The sequence below is a fragment of the Pelophylax lessonae genome, assembly GCF_965119305.1.
Source record: "Pelophylax lessonae genome assembly, chromosome: 2".
NCBI classification, from domain to species: domain Eukaryota; kingdom Metazoa; phylum Chordata; class Amphibia; order Anura; family Ranidae; genus Pelophylax; species Pelophylax lessonae.
The window spans coordinates 440,074,635-440,096,183 of record NC_138769.1 but is presented as its reverse complement, the minus strand read 5'-3'; the positions used below and the strand labels follow the sequence as shown (position 1 = coordinate 440,096,183).

Genomic DNA, 21,549 nt, shown 5'->3' with positions numbered 1-21,549 from the left:
CGGTCAGCGATGGTCAGAAAATGCGTGCATGATACAAGAGGCGGTCAGAGACTGCTTGCGTGGCACAAGAGGCGGTCAGAGACTGCTTGCGTGGCACAAGAGGCGGTCAGAGACTGCTTGCGTGGCACAAGAGACGGTCAGAGACTGCTTGCGTGGCACAAGAGACGGTCAGAGACTGCAGGCGTGACACAAGAGGCGGTCAGAGACTGCAGGCGTGACACACGAGGCGGTCGGGGACTGCTTGCGTGGCACACGAGGCGGTCGGGGACTGCTTGCGTGGCACACGAGGCGGTCGGGGACTGCTTGCGTGGCACACGAGGCAGTCGGGGACTGCTTGCGTGACACAAGAGGCGGTCAGAGACTGCTTGCGTGGCACACGAGGCGGTCGGGGACTGCTTGCGGGGCACAAGAGGCGGTCGGGGACTGCTTGCGGGGCACAAGAGGCGGTCGGGGACTGCTTGCGCGCCACAAGAGGCGGTCGGGGACTGCTTACGCGGCACAAGAGGCGGTCGGGGATTGCGCTTATACTGCAGGAGACTGTCAAAGTGTAAACATGCTGTAGGATACTGGGGACATATTACGTGACACAGCTAGAATTTACTACCTCAGAACAATAGTGAAACACTGTTTAGATTCTGCAGGGGCTCCTGAGGGCCACCCAAAAGTGCCAAAGGGCCACAGGATGGGCACCATGGCCTTAGATAGTTTGCACCAGTCCAGGTATGCCCATTGTAAGAATTCCTTTGATTTCTCTTCTAGTGACAGCTGACTTTTTATATTTCCTATTTTTTTTGGCCTGCTGGCAGCAAAGACACACAAAATGTAACAATCCACAGTGGGAAAACCGCATTAAAAACCTGATACAAGTTCTAACACTTCCTATTCCACCCAAACCAGAAAAGCTTTACCCCTTTTTGTAGCATTGTTCTTTTCATAGAACCATATACTGGTTTATGCCCACAGATGTTTATATAATAAAGGCTTCTATTTATAAATGTTTTTCACACGTTTCGATTGGGTATAATTGGAAAATATGTGAAACTTGAAAGTTGCCTGAAGTTTGTGTAAAAACATTTAGAAATCTACCCTATAATGGAAGGAATTTACAATATCTGCGATCACCATCACACCAGTTCTGATGTCACCAGAGTCAGTGAAGCCAACAACTGTCTTCCTGATCACCACCACACCTGTGCCAGTTTCACCAGACCAGTGCAGCCAGTCAAACTTTCTGATCCTTCGCCACACCACACCTGTGCCAGTTTCACCAGACCAGTGCAGCCAGTCAAACTTTCTGATCCTTCGCCACACCAGTGCCAGTGTAAGCCAGAAACTGTGTTCTTGATAACCACCACACCTGTGCCAGTGTCACCAGACCAGTGCAGCCAACCAAACTTTCCAATCCTTCGCCACACCAGTGCCAGTGTAAACCAGAAACAGTGTTCCTGATTGCTGCACACAAGTCCCAGTGTAATCCAGCAACAGTGTTACTGATCGCTTTCACACCAGTGTCACAAGACCAGAGCAGCCAGAAACTGATCTGAAGAAACTTTACCCAAGCTCAACTTGTCTGTTACCACATAGATTGCTGGGGGCTGGTGCTCATGGCTGGAGTGTGTGCTCCCAAGGCATCAATCCATAGAAAGAGAAAATAGCTGGCAAACTGGTACGTTCCAAGTTCCATATTCTTTATTAGGCTACATTAAAAGCGACACAAAATAGCTAACATGTTTTGACCATGACAGCCTTCTTCAAAGCATAGTCCTGATCTCTAGCCAAATCAGTTAGGTGATCTGACTGCCGCCACACCAATACCGTGTCACTAGTGCCAGTGTAGACCAGCAATGTTGTCCTGATCACTAGCCATACCAGTACAAAGTCACCAGAGATAGTGTAAGCAAGCAATAGTGTCCTAATCTCCAAGCACACCAGTACAGTGTCACCAAAACCAGTTTAAGTCAGTAACAGTGTTCCTGATTGCTAGCTGTGCCATTGTCACCAAAGTCAGTCACCTGGCCAGAGCACCCAGCAACAGTGTCCTGATCTCTAGGTCCGCCAGTGTCACCAGAGCCAGTGTAAGCTAGCGACAATGGTGTCCATTTATGACACCATGTGTTGGGGGGGGTTAATCGAGATTGCATTTTTTTTTTATGATTATACGTGGAGCTCTAATGTGTGTGTGTGTGTGTGTGTGTGTGTGTGTATGTATATGTGTATATATATATATATATATATATATATATATATATACCAATCTTTAACCTAGTTAGTGCTGATATTAGATCAGCACTTTTTTGGATCAACTCAGCAAGGATGGATGTCATAATTATCCCCAAAGCACTGAGGGTGAGGATTGTCCCGCACACCGTAGATATCATAAGGGTTCCCAAAAAATTGATAATCTTCGCCCTCAGTGCTTTAGGGATAACCGGTCATCCATCCTTGCTAAATTGATTCATTGGGAATCTTAAGGAGGTTTTGAGGCCAACCACCCTGATGGCAAGATCAAAGGCCCTAGCTGGGCATTAGCCACATGGGTGTTTGACCCTCTTTGATAGGGGGTCCATACCATCCGGTAAGCGTGCAATTTATCAGGTGGGCGTTGCACTTGTCTGTTAGATATCTTGACACTGGACAAATTTGTTTTCTGCAATTTTCTATGTTTTTTTCACTGTTGTTTTGTTAAATTATGTTTTTTGTTTATATACAAGGACTGATTATCCTGGATTTGGGACTATCACATTATTATTATTATTATTATTATTATTATTTGAATGTTTTAGATTGCTGATCTGAATCATATGTTTGTCTGCTCTTTACACCACTCAATGCATTTTGCTGCACATTTGGTCATTTGACAAATACGTTACCAATGCGCCAAATGCATATTGAAAAAAATGCACAGTGCTCCATGCCCCAAAAAAGTTCAATTTGGCATTTTGGTGCAGTTTTTTTAACGCATTTTGCTTCTTTTTTCAACACACATTTTTGGCATGTGCTTTTTTTATTTATGTGCATTTTGCTTTGTTAACAAAATACGCAAAAACAAAACAAATCAAAATGCACATTAAAGTGTCAAAATACATGCTAAAAGAAGAGCCAAAATGTGCTTTACAAACCACACCAAAATGCTTGTTAAAATTACCTGTGCCTAAATGTGTGTTACAGTGCCAAAATGTGTGTTAAGACCCAAAATGCTCATTAAAAAATACAGCATGTTAAGAAAAACCGCAAAATGCACATAAATAATGACAACATGAATGTGTGCAAAAATGTGCATAAAAAAGTGCCAGTGGTCAGTGCTAATTTATTTCCTTGTAATTACATGGACTTTTTACTTTGGTTTCGCTTTTGAAACTCCGCTGCTCCTGTAATCACACAGATCTCTCATGAGATTGCAGGCAGCCATCCCCCTTCTGCACAGATCTCAGCTGTTCTCAGAGGAAAAACTTCTCCTCTGTTTTCCTTCTGAGAACAAATGTTCTCTGCTTCATAAACAGGGTGCCAGAGGAGATAATTTATCTCATTTCAGTTCTCAGAGAAAAATCATCTCCATCCGTGCACATCAACCATTTAATAAATGTGCACCAGTGTCCTAATCACCGCCACAGTACAGTGTCACCAGTGCCAGAGTAAGCCAGCACCAGTATCCTGATCGCCAATCAACTGAACTGTAGTGATGCTAAACCCAATTTCAACTGATGCAAACAGAGCTAAAAGTATCAGCATTAACTAACCCAAGAATAAAATTCCTCATGTTCACACTACATTTGAAACCCTAATCGTGGGTGGGTATATGCGTTCCTCAAAAGGGTACCCCTGGGAATGGCTGCAAAGTATCTGGCATCTAATTGTCAGGTTAAGCTGGCTATTGTCGGGGCCCTTGTGTAAGGTGGTGCATGTGAGGCTGTCCACAATAGAGGGCTGATGGATCAGTCTATATTGGCATTAACTTTATGCAGCAAGTGATTTAACTTAGTAGTTCCGCTTACCACTCCTGGCGTGCAACAAGTCTGGTCTCCTATGCTTAGCGGTCAGTTGTCTCAGATGTCTGTTATCAAGATTAGGCACTCGCAAGGTTCACTCACCAGCTCTGTCAGTATCAGTCAGTGGTTCAGCCCTCAGCCTCTATAGACGCCACACACAGCTCCAGCCCCCACCATGCTCTCTCCTAGTGTAGGCACACAGAGCAGCAGGTCCTCACACTATGGTTTCCCCACACTGACTGCTCAGATCTCTGCAGAACTGCCAGGGAAAAGTCCTGTGCTCTTCCCCCCCCCCCCCCCCTTGTGGCAGCGAATTGTGGGCAATAGATTCTGCAGCTCCATTAGTTTCTATCGTACAGCGGCTCCTCCAGACTGCATTTCCCCTAATCAATTGCAGAAGGCACATCCAGGTGGTAGGGGAAGTGATGATTATGGCTTGCAGCTAATGAAAAATCAAAATTCAGTATCTCAGAATATTACATAAGACCAATAAAAAAAAAGGATTTTTATTACAGAAATGTTGGCTTACTGAAACGTATGTCCATGTACAGTATAGTATGCGCTCAATACCTGGTCTGGGCTCCTTTTGCATGAATTACTGCGTCAATGCGGCGTGGCATGGAGGCGATCAGCCTGTGGCACTGCTGAGTTGTTATGGAAGCCCAGCTTGCTTTGATAGTGGCTTTTAGCTCATCTGCTTTGTTGGATCTGGTATCTCTCTTCTCTATGGGGTTTAGGTCAGACGAGCTTGCTGGCCAATCAAGTACAGTGATAATATAGTCATTAAACCAGGTATTGGTACTTTTGGCAGTGTGGGCAGGTGCCAAGTCCTGTTGGAAAATCAAATCAGCATCTCTATAAAGCTAGTCAGCAGAGGGAAGCATGAAGTGCTCTAAAATTTCTGGTAGAGGGTTACGCTGACTTTGGACTTGATAAAACACAGACCAAAACCAGCCGATGACATGGCTCCCCAGATCATCACGGACTGTGGAAAATTTTGCATTTCATTTGGAAATCAAGGTCCCAGAGTCTTGAGGAAGAGTGGAGAGGCACAGAATCCAAGTTGCATGAGGTCCAGTGTGAACTTTTCACAGTCAGTGATGATTTGGGGAGCCATGTCATCTGTTGGTGTTGGTCCACTGTGTTTTATCAAGTCCAAAGTCAGCGCAGCCCTCTACCAGGAAATTCTAAAGCATTTCATGCTTTCCTCTGCTGACCAACTTAATGGAGATGCTTTTTTTATTTTCCAGCAGGACTTGGCACCTGCCCACACTGCCAAAGTTACCAATATTTGGTTTAATGATCATGTATCACTGTGCTTGATTGGCCAGTAAACTCACCTGACTTAAACCCCAAGGAGAATCTGTGAGGTATTGTCAAGAGGAAGATGAGAGACCCCATACCGAACAATGCAGATGAGCTGAAAGCCATTATCAAAGAAACCTGGGCTTCCATAATACCTCAGCAGTGCCATAGGCTGATCACCTCTGTGCCATGCATTGATGCATTAATTCATGCAAAAGGAGCCCCAACCAAGTATTACTTGCATACTATACTGTACATTTTTTATATTGGCCTTATGTGTTGTTCTAAATGTTTGAGATACTGTTTTTCAGGTTTTCACTAGCTGTAAGCCATATTCATTAAAATTAAAAGAAAAAAATACTTGAAATATATCACTCAACGCATCTATATAAAATATGTGAGTTTCACTTTTTGAATTGATAAACTGAAATGAATTAACTTTTTGATGATATTCTAATTATATAAGATGCACCTGTATGGGCTTGGCTACATGCTGCTTTACCTTTTTGTACCGAAGAATATCTGTATCCCAAAGGGAAAACAGACTTTGAAGAACAGGACCCATCGGTTATTAATTGCACCCATTAGTTGGTTGTTGGATATTAGGAAACCTGACCAGAATCATTCCTATGTCTAGTGCATAGGTTGTAACCTATGACTTTTTTTCTGTGCGACAGAAGAAGAAACATTGAACCAAAAATTCCTAACCTAACCAACAGATTTTCTTGGGGGGTATTTACTGCTGACTTTTAACCCTGTAAACTCCCTCTGTACCTTTTTTGCTTCTGCTTGTAACTATTTTCTAAATATGGAATTATGAACCACATTAGTAGACATGTATAATTGTTACATTTAATTTACTTCAAGTGAATCTAGCAACCATTCTAGGGTTTTAAAAATGTTGCCTAACTGGTAGCACAACAACTCCCTTGCTCAGAAAAAAGGTTTGGATGCCTGGGGTAAGGCGTAAGGGAAGTCAGGGCCTCAGTATTTCCGCTATTCTTTTGCTAATTTTATTTTTTGGCCAAAGTGGTTTATAGTGAAAAGAACAACAAGACACTTGCTTTTTAGGAAAAATGCTGGAGAAAAATATTGAGAACAAAAAGCAGAATTGTTACTAATTATATTTCAATGATTTTACTATTTGAAGCAGTGAATCTTTTTCCAGTGATGCCACTTTTTCTAACCAAAAGTTAGAGGTTTCCATATATTTGAGGAGATTCAACTTTCTTTTCATGGGATCTCTGGCACAGAAAGCACTACAAGATGGTGAAAATTAGAACCCTTTTCTTTTAATAACACATTTTGGCTGGTGTACCGATTTTTGTGACTGTATTTTAATTTTTATCATGTTAAATCTTCATTTTTCTGATTGTTACCTAGGATACTAGTCAAGATGGAGTGTCATCGCCAGCTACCCCAGGCACCAGCAAGTCTAAGGTAAATACATTTCTTTGTGTTCCATTCTATATTACGCTTTCCTATAAGCTACATGATGTTTGCTTTGTGACCATGCCACAGATTTTTTTCCGCACCTTATTTGTAGTCACTGTTTATTGTACATCAATGGACATTTTAAAGCGCACGTAAATCCAAGCTCACCATTGTAAGCACCCCTGTAATCGTTAAATGGTTTCTTTCAAGCCACTAAACTGCCACTATTGATGGACAACTTGGTCTGTTAAAGGAAGTTAAAAATAAACTTACTGGTCTTAAAGCGGAGTTCCACCCAAAAGTGGAACTTCCGCTTTAGGTATTCTAACCCCCTGACATGCCACATTTGGCATGTCATTTTTTTTGGGGGGGAGCGGGTACCTAGTTTTGACAGGTACCCGCTCCCACTTCCTCTCGGAGCGCAGCGGCGCCCTGAACGGAAGTTCTCCTCTCCCCCTCCCTCCCTGCAATCTTCTGGGACACGTCAGAGGTCCCAGAAGATTGCCGGCCAATCAAGACGTGCAGCGCGACTTGCTTATGCGCAGTGGGTACCCGGCTGTGAAGCCGCAAACTGTCACAGCCGGGTGCCCACAGCAGTGATGCCGGCGCCGAGGGAGAGGATCGAGGCTTCGGGCGGCCGCATCGCTGGACCGTTGGACAGGTGAGTGAAATGGCTGGAACTCCGCTTTAAAGTGATATTAAAGTCCTATTTTATTTTGTTTAAAAATAACAAACATGTTATACTTACCTGCTCTGTGCAGTTGGTTTTGCACAGAGCAGCTCATATCCACCTCTTATTGGGTCCCTCACCGGGCTCCTGGCCCCTCCCTCCTGCCGAGTGCCCCCACAGCAAGCAGCTTGCTATGGGGGCACCAGAATTGAGCTGCTGCTCTGTGTCTGTCAACACAGAAAAACCTTTACCAGTCCATGCGCAGATCCTGAACTTCAGTTTCCAGGCTGGGGAAACCCATGAATTGTGGCTGACGGTGAAACTGATATGGTGGGGCGTGGCAGCTCTCCTAACCCTCTATTGGGATATGGGGAAGAGAAGCTATGTAAAAAACGAAAGGACAGAGCGCACAACCGCCCTAGCGTAACACCGTTTTATTGAAGAATAATAAAGCCATACAATGTTACTCACAAACGTTAAAAAGATCATGCAGAGCAATAGAATCCCTGATGTTCCATGGGCTTAAACTCTCCTCTTTGTCCCGCCAAACGGCCGCTTGTCCTGCACTTACTGAACCGTGACATCCGGAGTAATCCTTCCGCCTCGAGGGAACTGTGTGTAGTGCGCCTGTGCCCTGTCCAGCCGTCGCCGTACACACACGACAGGGATGTATCGAGCTTCCGCTCAAAGAAAACACTAGTGCGAGTACACAGAGGGGAGGTCTCCCTGAAGGAGGCCACGCCTCTGAAATGCGCTGTCCGTAGCAACCTTAGCTGTGTCATGTCAGGGGACCTGACTGGGGATCTCCCCTCTGTGTACTCGCACTAGAGTTTTCTTTGAGCGGAAACTCGATACATCCCTGCCGTGTGTGTGCGGCGACGGCTGGACCGGGCGCAAGCGCACTACACACAGTTCCCTCAAGGCGGAAGGATTACTCCGGATGTCACGGGTCAGTAAGTGCAGGACGAGCGGTCATTTGGCGGGACAAAGAGGAGAGTTTAGGCCCATGGAACATCAGGGATTCTATTGCTCTGCATGATCTTTTTAACGTTTGTGAGTAACATTGTATGGCTTTATTATTCTCCAATAAAACGGTGTTATGCTAGGATGTTTGTGCGCTCTGCCCTTTTGTTTTTTACATAGCTGCTCTGTGTCTGTGCCTATTCAGACATGGAGCTATAGCTCTGCCCCTATCCCCTCTCTCCTCATTGGTTCACTGGCTTTGATTGGAAACAGCGGGAGCCAATGGCACCCACTGTTGTCTCAATGAGGAGGGAGAGTCCCGGACAGCCGAGGCTGTTGTGTAACATCACTGGATTGAGATGGGGCTCAGGTAAGTATTGGGGGGGGCTAAGCGGGAGCTGCACACATTTTTTTTTAATCTTAATGCATACAACGTATTAAGATAGGAAAAGAAAAAAAAAAAAAAACCTTCTGCCTTTAGAACCACTTTAAAGCAGAACAATACTCGCCTCAGCTCAAACCATGCGGCGTCCCCGAGCTCCCTGCCCGGCCTCTGACATTCTCGGGCGGCCAGCTTCCGGGTCTTGATTGCTGGCCGCTTTCGTTGGGTGAGCGTGGATGATATCACTCCACGCATGGAGTGATGGAGCAGTCAGATTCTGCCAGATTTGTATAGTAAGCTGCACATGCGCAGCTCACTGTACAAGGGCAGACAGGCAAGTAACTTTAATGCAGAAGAGTCTAAGCATTCATTTGTACACTAACCTGTGATGTTAAATATTTGATGCTGATCCTATTTGAACTCACATTTTATAGCTGGACACCCTGCCAAAAGAAGACCTCATCAAATTTGCAAAGAAGCAGATGATGATAATCCAGAAAGTAAAATTAAGATGTACAGGTAGGAGTCCAGAGTGTTTTGAGGCATGATTCTACTTTTTTTTTTTTTTTATAGTGTGGTCTCACTTTATTATAAACAGTTAAAGTAATATTAAAGCTTCGATATTTTTTTTTTCTCCAAATAACAAACCTGTTATACTTACCTGCTCTGTGCAATGGTTTAGCACAGAGCAGCACCAATCCTCCCCTTCTCGAGTTCTTCATCGAGTGCCCCCACAAGAAGCCATTTCTATGGGGGCTTACTTGCGGGCTTGCTCCCTAGCCACCCTGCCTACGTCTATTGACACAGACACGTGGCTTGGCCCTGCCCCCGCCCCCTTGTCACAGAATTTGATTGACAGCAGCAGAAGCCATCAGTCTGCCTAGGGAGAAGGAAGAGAGCCACTGCTCTCATGCACATCTCTGTGGATCAAGATTGGGCTCAGGTAAGTATAAGGGAGAAAATTGCTGTGATCCTCTGCAACAACTTTTTTAACTTAATGTAAAGAATAGAGGTAAAAAAAAAAACTTCAGCCTTTAAAACCACTTTAAACATAATTCAGGTTCACATGTTACATTACTGGATACTGTTTCTAAGGCTGCAACTGTATCTTTTTCAGAAGAATGAAAAAAGTGTGCTGTAGTGTAAATGATTAGTATCTTTGTGTCTAGCACCAGAAGTGGTTTTATTCAGTTCCCAGTACACAAGTTGCAGTGTAGATATTTAAAAATGATGCTATTCACTTATATATATATATATATATATATATATATATATATATATATATATATAAGTGGAGATCATCTGAGATGATTGCATGCTGGAATTTTGTAGTTTATATAAATTTAAAAAAGAGAGAAAGAGTTATGTCGGGTTACAAGTGCTGTGCAGGCATGAAGTACTCAGATTTCAACAATGCCGCCCTTCCTGTGTCAGGACAAGTCTGATCATTGGAGGAGAGCACACGGTGTTCCCAATATAGCTAGAGAACTGACAGCGGTATGCTCTCCTGCTTAGTGTGGTCAGTTTTAATAGGAAAGCAGAGAGACTGACAGGAACACCAGGGAATTCACTCAAAGGAAATACAAAGAGAACAGGATACTTTTTCATACAAGTACATGGTATAGCAGGAACATATCAGGCATATGAAATATTGGGTTTACATATTCTTTAAGGTAAAAAAATGCCCCACTGCCTTTTCTCCCACTTGTCTCTTAACGCTTAACTTGTCTTGTATTAACACTCCAGTGGTGTCCCCGCTGCAACACTTCTCTTGTATTTCCTGGTCTCCCAGGAGTGTCAAACACAGGCAGGAGCCATAGGTTCCTGCTGCTGTCAGTCAAACTCCTGTGAGTGGGGGGTGGAACTTACCGAAGCTGTGTGTATCTATAGATGCACACAGCCTGGCTCAAGAGCGTGCCAGCATGAATGCCACCTCAGCACACAGCTTACTGAGGGGGCACTTGCAGACGGTGAAGAGTGCCAGCATGGGACTCCACAAGTGGACGTAAGGGAGAACTCTGTGAATTACCATTGCACAGAACAGGTAAGTATAACATCCTTTTTATTTTAATGAAAAGAAAAATACCTTTTTCCTATCACTTTTTTAATAGTATTTTCACTCCAAACCATATAGTGTCAACCTATCAACCCCCCCCATTTCCCAAAGCTGTATTAGCGGAATCATTTAACACAGCCTTTGTATTATCAGTGGAGATGCAAAACCTGGGGTGTTTAGACATTTTCCCAACATTTTTGTAAATTTCCCTAGGCATACCCTATGATATACAAGTGTTTCCTTTTTGAATAAGCACATTAATGAAATTCTTCCATAAACCAAAAATAGGGAGTTGTGCAGTATATTCAGAAAAATAGTATGTCCAGATTGTTTTGGCCAAATTTGCTCAGCTCACAACTCGAAGTGGTGGTTTACACCATCTATTGCACTTGACCTTAAATTTAGCCTATAAGGTATAATATTCAGCCTAAGCATATGATTTCATTGGCAATCCTATTGCCCAGAAACGCAAAGGTATCTATTGTTTTCATTTGTTCTGTGCAGTTGGGCAATATAAATTACAAGGGTTCCAGTAAAAGGAGTGTAGATTTGTCCCAGTTAATGGTGAAAACTGAATCCAACCCAATCTTACTCAAACTTCAGAGATGCAAGGGGAGACAATGTATTGCCTAGAAACAGCAGAACATCACCTGCATATAAAGCACAATTTTCTGCAATTTCCCTCCTCTGAAATCCTGCTATATCACATTCAAAATGAAAAGCTGATGCCAACCCTATTGGGTGCCTCTACATGGTTTTGAGTTATTTACCCTGAGACAGGCTGCAAGGTGACCGCTAAATCCATAAAACAAGTTCCTCACCTAAACCAAAAACCTCCAGAACCCTCCAAAGATTCTTCCTCACAACACAATTAAATGCCTTAGCAGCATCTAATGATAATAATCTAGCTCTTTTACCAGGGATATCTGTTGGAATTTGTAAGTTTTTAAAAGTACAGTACCTTGAAAAAGTATTCCTAACCCTTTTTGTCATGTTGCAACCATAAACCTAAATGTATTTTATTCGGATTTTATGTGATAGAACAACACAAAGTGGCACATAATTGTGAAATGGAAGGAAAATAATAACTTTTTTTCAAATAAACATAAAGTTTGAGCATTTGTATTCTGCTTCCTTTACTCTGATACCCCTAACTTAAATCTAGTGGAACCAATTGCCTTCAGAAGCCACCTAATTACTAAATTAGTCTTCCTGCGTGTAATTTAATCTCAGTATAAATACAGCTGTTCTGTGAAGCCCTTAGAGTTTTTTTTTTTTTTTTTTTTGGAGAACCTTAGTGAACAAACTGCAACATAAAGGCCAAGGAACACCCCAGACAGGTCAGGGATAAAGTTGTGGTAAAGGTTTTAAAGCAGAGTTGAGTTATAAAAAAAATATCCCAAGCTTTAAACTTCTCACGGAGTACTGTTCAATCCATCATCCTAAAATGGAAAGAGTATGGCACAACTGCAAACCTACCAAGACCTGGCTGTCCACCTTAACTGACAGGCCTGGCAAGGAGAGCATTAATCTGGGAAGCAGCCAAGAGGCCCATGGTATCTCTGGAGGAGCTGCAGAGATCCACAGCTTAGGTGGAAGAATCTGTCCACAAGACCACTATTAGTTGTGCACTCCACAAATCTGACCTTTATGGAAGATTGGCAAGAAGAAAGTCATTGTTGAAAGAACGCCATAAGAAGTCCCTTTTGCAGTTTGTGAGAAGCCATATGGGGGACACAGCAAACATGTAGAAGAAGGTGCTCTGTTCAGATAAGACCAAAATACCATCCCCATTGTGAAACATGGTGGTGGCAGTATCATATTGTTAGGATGCACTTCTTCAGCAGGCCCAGGGAAGCTGGTCAGAGTTGATGGGAAGATGGATGGAGCCAAATACAGGGCAATCTTAGAAGAAAACATGTTGGAGTCTGCAAAAGACTGCGGCTGAGGTTCATCTTCCAGCAGGACAGCGACCCTAAACATACAACCAGAGCTACAATGGAATGGAATGGTTTAGATCAAAGCATATTCATAGAATGGCCCAGTCAAAGTCCAGACCTAAATCCAATTGAGATCTGGGGCAAGACTTGAAAATTGCTGTACAGACGCTTTCTATCCAATCTGACAGAGCTTGAGCTATTTTGCAAAAAAGAATGGGCAAAAATGTCACTCTCTAGATGTGCAAAGCTGCTGAAGACATACCCAAAAATACTTGCGCCTGTAATTGCTGTAAAAGGTGGTTCTACAAAGTATTGACTCATGGAGGCTGAATACAAATTCTCGCCACACTTTTCAGATATTTATTTGTAAAAAAATGTTAAAAAACATTTATGTTATCATTTAACCATTATGTGTCACTTTGTGTTGGTCTATCACATAAAATCCCAATAAAACTCCATTACATAAAAAAATGTGGAAAATTTCAAGGGGTATAAATACTTTTTCTAGGCACTGTATAATCTACAGATCTTAATCACAGTAGATCTGTTCAGGATTAGGCCTGATTGAACAATGTATTAATTCATGTACAGTACAATCTTTGACAGATGAAGGATAGCGTCCTTGCTAATTACTTTAAATCTGTGATCGGAAGGGAAATTGGCCTATATGAATCTAATGAAGCTTTTTTTTTTTTTTCTGGTCTATAATTAATATTGTAGCCTCATTCTTCAAATTGGGCAATGACTCTTGAGATTTGGCTTCATTAAAGGCAATAAGAAGTTCTGGGGGGAGAAACTTAAGCATATATTTTTTTATAAATCTATTTTCCCAGGGTTGTATTATAAGGAGAGTCTGGAACATATCTTTTTATCCCCTTAAGGGTAATGGGTGCATTCAACAGGTCTCTGGCTGCATCAAATAAGCATAGCAAAGGGGCATGTTGTAGTAAACTGCAGAGCATCCAGATCAACTTTCATATCATGTTATGATCAGTTATACTTTCATATCATGACATGATCAATTATTAACATATAAACTGAATAACTAGTGTGCTACTTTAATATATCATTAATAATGAAGTGTCAACGTGTGTTCTTTCGCTCCCTGTTTTTCTCACTGCTTATATTTGATCTAATTTGCAGAGCTAGAAAAAGAAATAGAAACCCTAAAATCAAAACCGGTTAAAGAAGAGACCGATGATGTTGTGCAGGTAAAAAGGCTCTCGTTATGCAAATGCTGTATCTGTTAAATGCCTCCGCCGTCCACTATCTCTCTCTCTCTCTCTCTCTCTCTCTCTACGTAAAAATGTGTGCATCGTGCTTCTATTGGCACTTTTCCACTGCAAGTACCGGCTCGGCTCCACTCTGCACTGCTTGGCCCTGCTCGGCTTGGTTTGCTTTTCCACTGCGTGGTACGAGTCGGCACCTTTCAGCACTGTATAGGCTCTACTCGGCTCGGTTTGCTTTTCCACTAAAGTAGTAAGTGGGTGGGATTACAACGATTCTCTGACCAATCAGTGGCTAATAGTGACAAACAATCAAGGCTGCATGCAAAGGATTGTGGGATATGGTAAAGGTACAGAACGCTTGGAACCACAACCGAGGTGGTACTGTTTAAGCGAGCCTTACCGAACCGCTCGAACACGTATCATGTGGTGGAAAAGCGCCAAAGCAAGCCAAACCAATCCGTTCCATGCAGTGAAAAAGCGCCATATGTGGCCCTTGTCCTCTTTCTTCTGCTGTAAAAGCAGATGTAGGTAACCTTCCTGCAGTACAAGTGCCAGTGCAGTCAGACTTTCAATTAGTAAATGTTCAGCGACTATTTTGTGTTTAGTAGTCTGTTCAGTGGTGCTAGACTTGTCCTTCATTCTGAATGTTGGTGTATGGAGTAATTATGCTTCTGTTTACAATATAGGGAAAGCATAAAGTTAGCATAAAAGTACTGCATAATTGTGGGCTTTTTTATGTTTCTGAACACACCACTAATTTTGCCAAAGGTAATCTACTGTGTAACTTTTGCACATTTGAATTGTTGATTCTTGATCCTGAGATATGTAGGCAGTTCAAAGTGCTCGACTGTCTTGTCATAATATATTGCTTTAATCGTTTTAGGCGCTCACTGAAAGATTGGACATGGTGCTGCTAGAAAAAGCAGAAAATCAACAGCAGCTGAAATCTCTGAAGAAAGAATATGCTAAAATAAAAGAAGAAGCGGAAGTAAATAGAACTTGCCTTATTAACAGTCCACCGGTTTAAAAGAATGAGTGCTTATTTTATGTCCTCATTTTTAAGTTCAGTAACCCATAGCAATCATCAGACCAACACAATACATAACAAAACAATACAATACAGATATATACATATATTTAAATAGGATAAAATAAGACCACATATGTTCTACCTAAAACTGGCAGATAAAGACCTGAAATGCTTCAGAATTTTGTCATTTATGTTTTGTTTTTGGCAAGTATGTTGAATATTAATGAATCCCAAAACGCAGTGGTTGACACATAGTGTCAATTGTGGAATTTGCCTGGTTCAGCAGGGACTAGTTGAATTTCTATCCATGTGAGCAGGTTAATAGTATAGAAGTCGATGTCTCAGCCGTCTAATGTACAACCAGCCTGTCAGGTTTTTTTTTTTTTATTTTACCTAATCAGTACCGCCAGCTATAGCCGTCACCAATGATCATTGTATTCTGGCGGTGTTCTTCCTGCTGTCAGAATACAATAGCGGTAGGGATTCCCCCATCAACACAGAGTGTGCTAATGGGGGGAATCAAATCCTATTATTATTAAAATATTAATAAAAATAATAATTTTATATATCATTTTTTTATTTTTTTCAACCCGTTGGTTGAAGGAAAAAAAATGCACCAGGCTAGCTTAGTCCAACATGGCTTATCTTTTAGGAATGATGTACACTGGAACACTTTTGACTCGTGGTGATCCATATCTACTCTACAAAGTAGACATTGTCAAAGATCTTGATTTTTTGTTGTAGGGAATTCCAAATTCATTCATGAAGATTTCTGGCATATAATCCTTTCTTGAATTACTATGTAATAAATTCCTACATATTAATTAAAACCTTATACAGCAACGGTAATGTGTCCTTTGGAAAAGATTTCTGTATTTTTCTTTCTTGTAGGCAGAACTAAGCTAATTAGGGGATTGGAGGACCTAAATTATGAGGAGTGTTTAAAAGCGCTCTATTTATTCTCCCTAGAGAAGAGACGCGTGAGAGAGGGGACATGATAGCGATTTACAAATACCTCAACGGTGATCTCGGCATAGAAAAAAAACTATTCAATCGCAAGGAGTGCAAGAGAACACGAGGCCATTCAATGCCATTAGATGAGAAGCGATTTAACCTCAGGCTGTGCAAAGGTTATTTTTTTACAGTAAGGCCTATAAGATTGTGGAACTCGCTTCCACAAATGGTAGTAACTGCGGGGAGTATGGCTACTTTTAAAAGACTCTTGGACATACATCTCCAAGATCAAAACATTCAGGGGTATGGGAAATGAATACATCCACACACACCTACACAGGTTGAACTGGATGGACTGTTGTCTTTATTCAGCCTCAACTACTATGTAACTAATATGTATGAAAGATTGTTAAAATACATTTTCAGTCTTGTCATTTTGTCTTCCAGAGTGCTATCAAAAATGCAACTGAGGTGCAGCAAAATATGGAACGTTCAAATAATGCCCTGTTACAAGAAATTGAACTATTAAGGAATGAATTGCTGCAAACGCAGAACAATCATAAAATAGATGTTAGTGCTATAAAGAATGAGCTTCAGGATGCACTTGTGAAACAAAAAGAGCTGAATGATAGTCTGAGCTTACAAGAAAAAAAAGATGTACAATTTAGAAAACTGGAGGAAGAACTTCAACATATTCATCTGACTTCTAATGACAAAATAACTAGTTTAGACAAAGCACTGCAGGCTGCAGTAGAAGAGAACAGCCAACTAACATCAAGGCTAAAAGATGCACAAGCAACATCAGAAAAGTATAATGGTGAAAATCAAGGTCTCCATGCAGAGATCCTAAAGCTACAGAGCTTGCACCATGATGAAGTTGCAAGTTTAATGCAGCAACTTGAAAGGTCTAGACAGAATGAACAGGAGAAAATAGTACTGCAGGACCTTATTAAGCAGTATGTTGAGAAAGAGAAGTTGCTACAAGAGGAAATGAGCGCAAATAGCGAAAAAAATGCACAAGAAATTGAAATTCTTAGGAAAAAATTGGAAGAGAACTGTAATGTACCTGAAATACAACCTTCTCCACCTATATGCAGTGATGAGGGCATTCATTGGCTGGAAAGTCGTGTGACAGATCTGGAATCTCAGCAAAGCCTACTCAGAGATGAGCTCACCTATACCAACAATTTAAAAATCGGCCTAGAAAAGGAGGTTGGACATCTAAAAAGTGACTATTTCCATGAAAAGGAAGATTTAGAATTCAAAATAAATGAACTTCAGCTTGCCATTGAAGATTATAATGCTTTAATTGAAAAGCTACAGGCTAAGCTTCAGACCACAAACATGGAATACGAACAACTTCATCAACAAAGAACTGAAGATATTAAAAATATGAGAGAGCAGCACAAAAGGGAAATGTTAGAAATGAAACAGTCAATAACATCATGTTTTGAAAACGAGAGACTCTCTTTTGAACATGAAATAAATCTTCTAAAGGAACAGGTTGACAAAATTACCAAGGAAAAAGAAGAAGCTGTGATCAGTTATGAAGGCTTACGGGAAACATTCATTAGCCTTCAGGCTGAACTTGGAGAGTCTGCTGGTAAAATAAGCCAGGAATTTGAAGCAATGAAGCAACAGCAGGCCACAGATGTCAGTGAGCTGCAACAGAAACTCAGATCTGCTTACAAAGACAAGAATGATTTTCTTGAAACTGTGAATCAGTTAAAATATGAAGTTGAGTTGCTTTCTACAAAACAGGGAGAATGTGAAGAACTTCAGGTTAAGATAACACATCTGCATCAGATAAATGAGGAGGTTACAGCATCTCTACAGCAGAAGGAACTCCTGCTAAAAGATTTCCAGTCCAAATTGAGTGAAACCTCAGAAGAAAACGTGGAGATGTCTTCCGCTTTGAAAGCATCAATAGAAGAGCTACAAAAACTGCAGGAAATGTATAAGGTTGAGCAGGACAGGGTAAAAATATTACAGCAAGAAGCTGAAACCCTTGCAGCACATAATGAGCAACTGAAGCAAACAGTGGATGAGCTGACACAGAAACTTCAGGAATCTGTATTAACATCCATTGAAAGTCAAAATGAACATCTTCAGCTGATTCATTTGCAAAAGGATAATGAAGAAGTTGTTGCTTCTTTACATGAAAAAGAGAGCTTCCTTAACGAGCTTCAGCTGAAAATGAAAGAGATGGCCACACAAAATGCTGAAATGTCAACTAGCATAGAAATCTCAAGGAAAGAAATCTTAGACTTACAGCAGTTATGCAAAAATGAAGAGGCTAAAGCGCTAAATTTTCAACATAAATTTGAAGAACATGAAAAGCTTAACACGCAGCTAAAGCAGTCAGTGGAGGAATTGACACAACAGCTGCAGGAATTAGTAGGCAGTAGGGATCAAAGCCTCAGTGAAATGAAAGTTCTCCAGCAACAGGTAGACATGCTGGTTACTAACAAAGAGAAGTTGGAAACTGATTCAAAAAGATTGCAAGATGAAGCATCAAAACTTCAAGAAGAAAAGGAGGTTATATCAAGAGACTTTGCTAGGCTTGTGTGTGAACATAGTAATTGTGAGAATTCTAAAGTTGAGCTAGATAACCTAAGAACTAAATTTCAGATGGCATTAGAAGGAAAAGATAAAGTCTCCATTTTGCTTGAGCAGAAAGAGCGCTATGTAGAAGAGTTAAAAACTGAGCTTTTTGTTGTTCAGGACCTATTGGCAGTTGAATGCTTAGATCCAGATATCAGTACTTTGCTTCAGGGTATTAATAAGGCAGTACTCCAGTTAAAAGAAGAAAAGCAGAAAGCAGTTTTACAGACAGAGGAGACATCTGTTCAGATTAACCGACTGCAGGAAGAGTATGAAGCTCAGTGCTCTGAGCTAAGAGCCCTCTTGAGTGACTACTCCAAGGAAAAGGTAATTCTGAAAAAAGAACTGGAGGAAACACTTGCAGACAAAGAAGCACTGCAAAGAGATCTCTTTGAGATGAAAAATGCACTTGAAAAATTAAAACGGGAAAATCAGGAGTTACTACTGCGTATTGAAGATTTGACTTCAAACCTGAATTCCCTGCAAGAAAAAAATGATGCACATTCTAAGGAACATGTAGAAAATGAATTAAGTGTGACACAAAACAAGGAGTCAGCTGTCAGTGCACAAGAAGCAAATTCTGTCCAGGTGAGGAATTTCTCACGTAATCCTCCATCTAGTCACTTGCTTTTGTTGTTCTGTACAATGACATTCATTTGATATATTCAGTGCTTATTTGATGCTCAAGTGAATAGCATCAGGTTATTCTCTGGCTTCCTAGGAAAAGCTGATGGTTCATTGCAAAAGATGGATGTCTGGGGGAAGGGGATAGTCACATTTCAAGAGAGAGAGATTTCTTGACACAGTGCCTTAAAAAGTTATTCATACCCCTTGAAATTCTCCACAGGTTATCATGTTACAGTTGAAAACATAAATGTGTTGTATTGGGATTTTATGTGATAGACCAACACAAAGTGGCACATAAGTGAAAGGAAAATCATTTTTTTTTTTTTTTTTTTTTTTTTTACAAATAGCTGAAAAGTTTGGTTTGCATTTGTATTCAGCCCCCCTTTTACTCTGATACCCCTAACTAAAATCTAGTGGAACCAATTGCCTTCAGAAGTACCCTAATTAGTAAATAGAGTCCAACTGTTTGTAATTTAATCTCAGTATAAATATAGTGCTCTGGTTAGATGAGACTAAAACTGAACTTTTTTGCCTAAAAGCAAAACTCTGTGTGGTGGAAAACTAACACTGCACATCACCCTGAACTCACCATCCTCACTGTGAAACATGGTGGTGGCAGCATCATGTTGTGGGGATGCTTTTCTTCAGCAGGGACAGGGAAGCTGGTCAGAGTTGATGGGAAGACCTTAGAATTTTACAAGAAAACCTGTTAGTCTGCAAAAGATTGAGACGGAGGCTCACCTTCCAGCTGGACAACAACCCTGAACATACAGCCAGAGCTACAATGGAATGGTTTAGATCAAAGCATATTCATGTGTTAGAATGGCCCAGTCAAGGTCCAGACCTGAATCCAATTGAGAATCTGTGGCGCTTGAGTTGTTTTGCAAAGAAGAATGGGCAAAAATGTAATTCCCGGATGTGCAAAGCTGGTAGAGACATCCCCAAAAAGACTTACAGCTGTAATTGCAGCGAAAGGTGGTTCTACAAAGCCTTGACTCATGGGGCTGAATACAAATGCACGCCACACTTTTCAGATATTTATTTGTAAAAAAAAAAATTGAAAACCATTTATCATTTTTCCTTCCACTTCACAATTATATGCCACTGTGTCTTGGTCTATCACATAAAATCCCAATAAAATACGTTTACGTTGGTTGTACCTTGACAAAATGTGCAAAATTTTAAGGGGTATGAATACTTTTTCAAGACATTGTACATTTATGAACATGTTCAACATGTTTTGCTGTTTAAACACAAATGTTTGTCTTTTGTGGTGGTATATACTGCTGATTTTTTTTTTTTTTTTTTTCGTACAGCTTACACCTGTTCCTTTTGGTGTGCCACACAACTGATTATCAAATCTCTCTCTCGGCTGGGCATGTGCTTCGCAATTGCTATTCAATATTATATAAAGCTTGCACTTCAAACAGTTAAACTATAATGTACTAATGCCCTTTTTAGCAAGACAGTTCAGCTCCAATAAAGTAAGGAGACACTCTCTGCATAGTTACAACTGCTGTGCTTCAGTCAGCATTGCTTACACTTCCAGCTGATTGGAGCATAGTAGTTGGACTGTTTCTCTCACACAGAGCAGCAGTACCATTAAAGAAAACATTATTTAATGTTTTTTCTTGTCTGACTTACTGTAGTAGCTTAGGCTACCATTGGGCTTTAGGTTTGACTTTTAATGTGAGTATTTGTGTGGAATTATTGGGGGAGAAGCATGTGTATAAATGTTAATGCTTGGATTTTGTCTCTTAAGGCTCCATGCGTACAGGGCATCTGCTTAGCCCCTTTGAACGGCTTTTCTCCTGGCAGGAGAAAAGCTTGTTTAAAAACGCAGTAAAAGGCATGCATAGCATACACACATTTATTCATTGTATTGGCTTGAATAATAATTATGCATTAATGTGCAAACACACCTAAACGTGTCGAGCGTTTTTTTTTTTTTTTTTCCTGCTCAAAAGCTTTCCTCTTAAACACGCTAGTGATTGTTTGTTTGTTTGTTTGTTTGTTTTTTTTTCCAGTCTGTAAATGCCCCTCTTCTAATGCACCTATAAACACCTATGTGTGCATGGCCACATAGGCTAACATAGAGGTGATTTTAAAGGCTAAAAAAAAAAAAAAAAAAAAATAACACCTGTAAAGGCAACATTTAAGCACAGTGTGCATGAGGCTTCAAACAACTATTGGGCTTATTTTATTTTGTTTTTATTTTAGGAAACGCTTCTAAAATCCGAAGCGATGAGACTTGAATGTGACAATCTTGTATCAGACCTTCAGAAGAAAATAGGTACAATGGTTTGCCAGTTGATCATGACTTATTGAATTGCTTTGATTATAATATATTTTGTTATGGTAATTGAAAT

At 40.9% G+C, this 21,549-nt stretch overlaps 1 protein-coding gene across 1 annotated transcript in view; it reads left to right on the top strand.

Moving 5' to 3' along the window:
• Nucleotides 1-21,549, top strand: part of GCC2 (GRIP and coiled-coil domain containing 2) — a 124,091-nt gene that overhangs the window by 1,395 nt on the left and 101,147 nt on the right. Inside the window, exons 2-7 of the mRNA XM_082244532.1 lie at nt 6,675-6,731; nt 9,175-9,259; nt 13,880-13,947; nt 14,849-14,953; nt 16,397-19,141; nt 21,401-21,473. Coding sequence (XP_082100658.1) covers nt 6,675-6,731; nt 9,175-9,259; nt 13,880-13,947; nt 14,849-14,953; nt 16,397-19,141; nt 21,401-21,473 — 3,133 coding nt within the window. The remainder of the gene's footprint in view (nt 1-6,674; nt 6,732-9,174; nt 9,260-13,879; nt 13,948-14,848; nt 14,954-16,396; nt 19,142-21,400; nt 21,474-21,549) is intronic.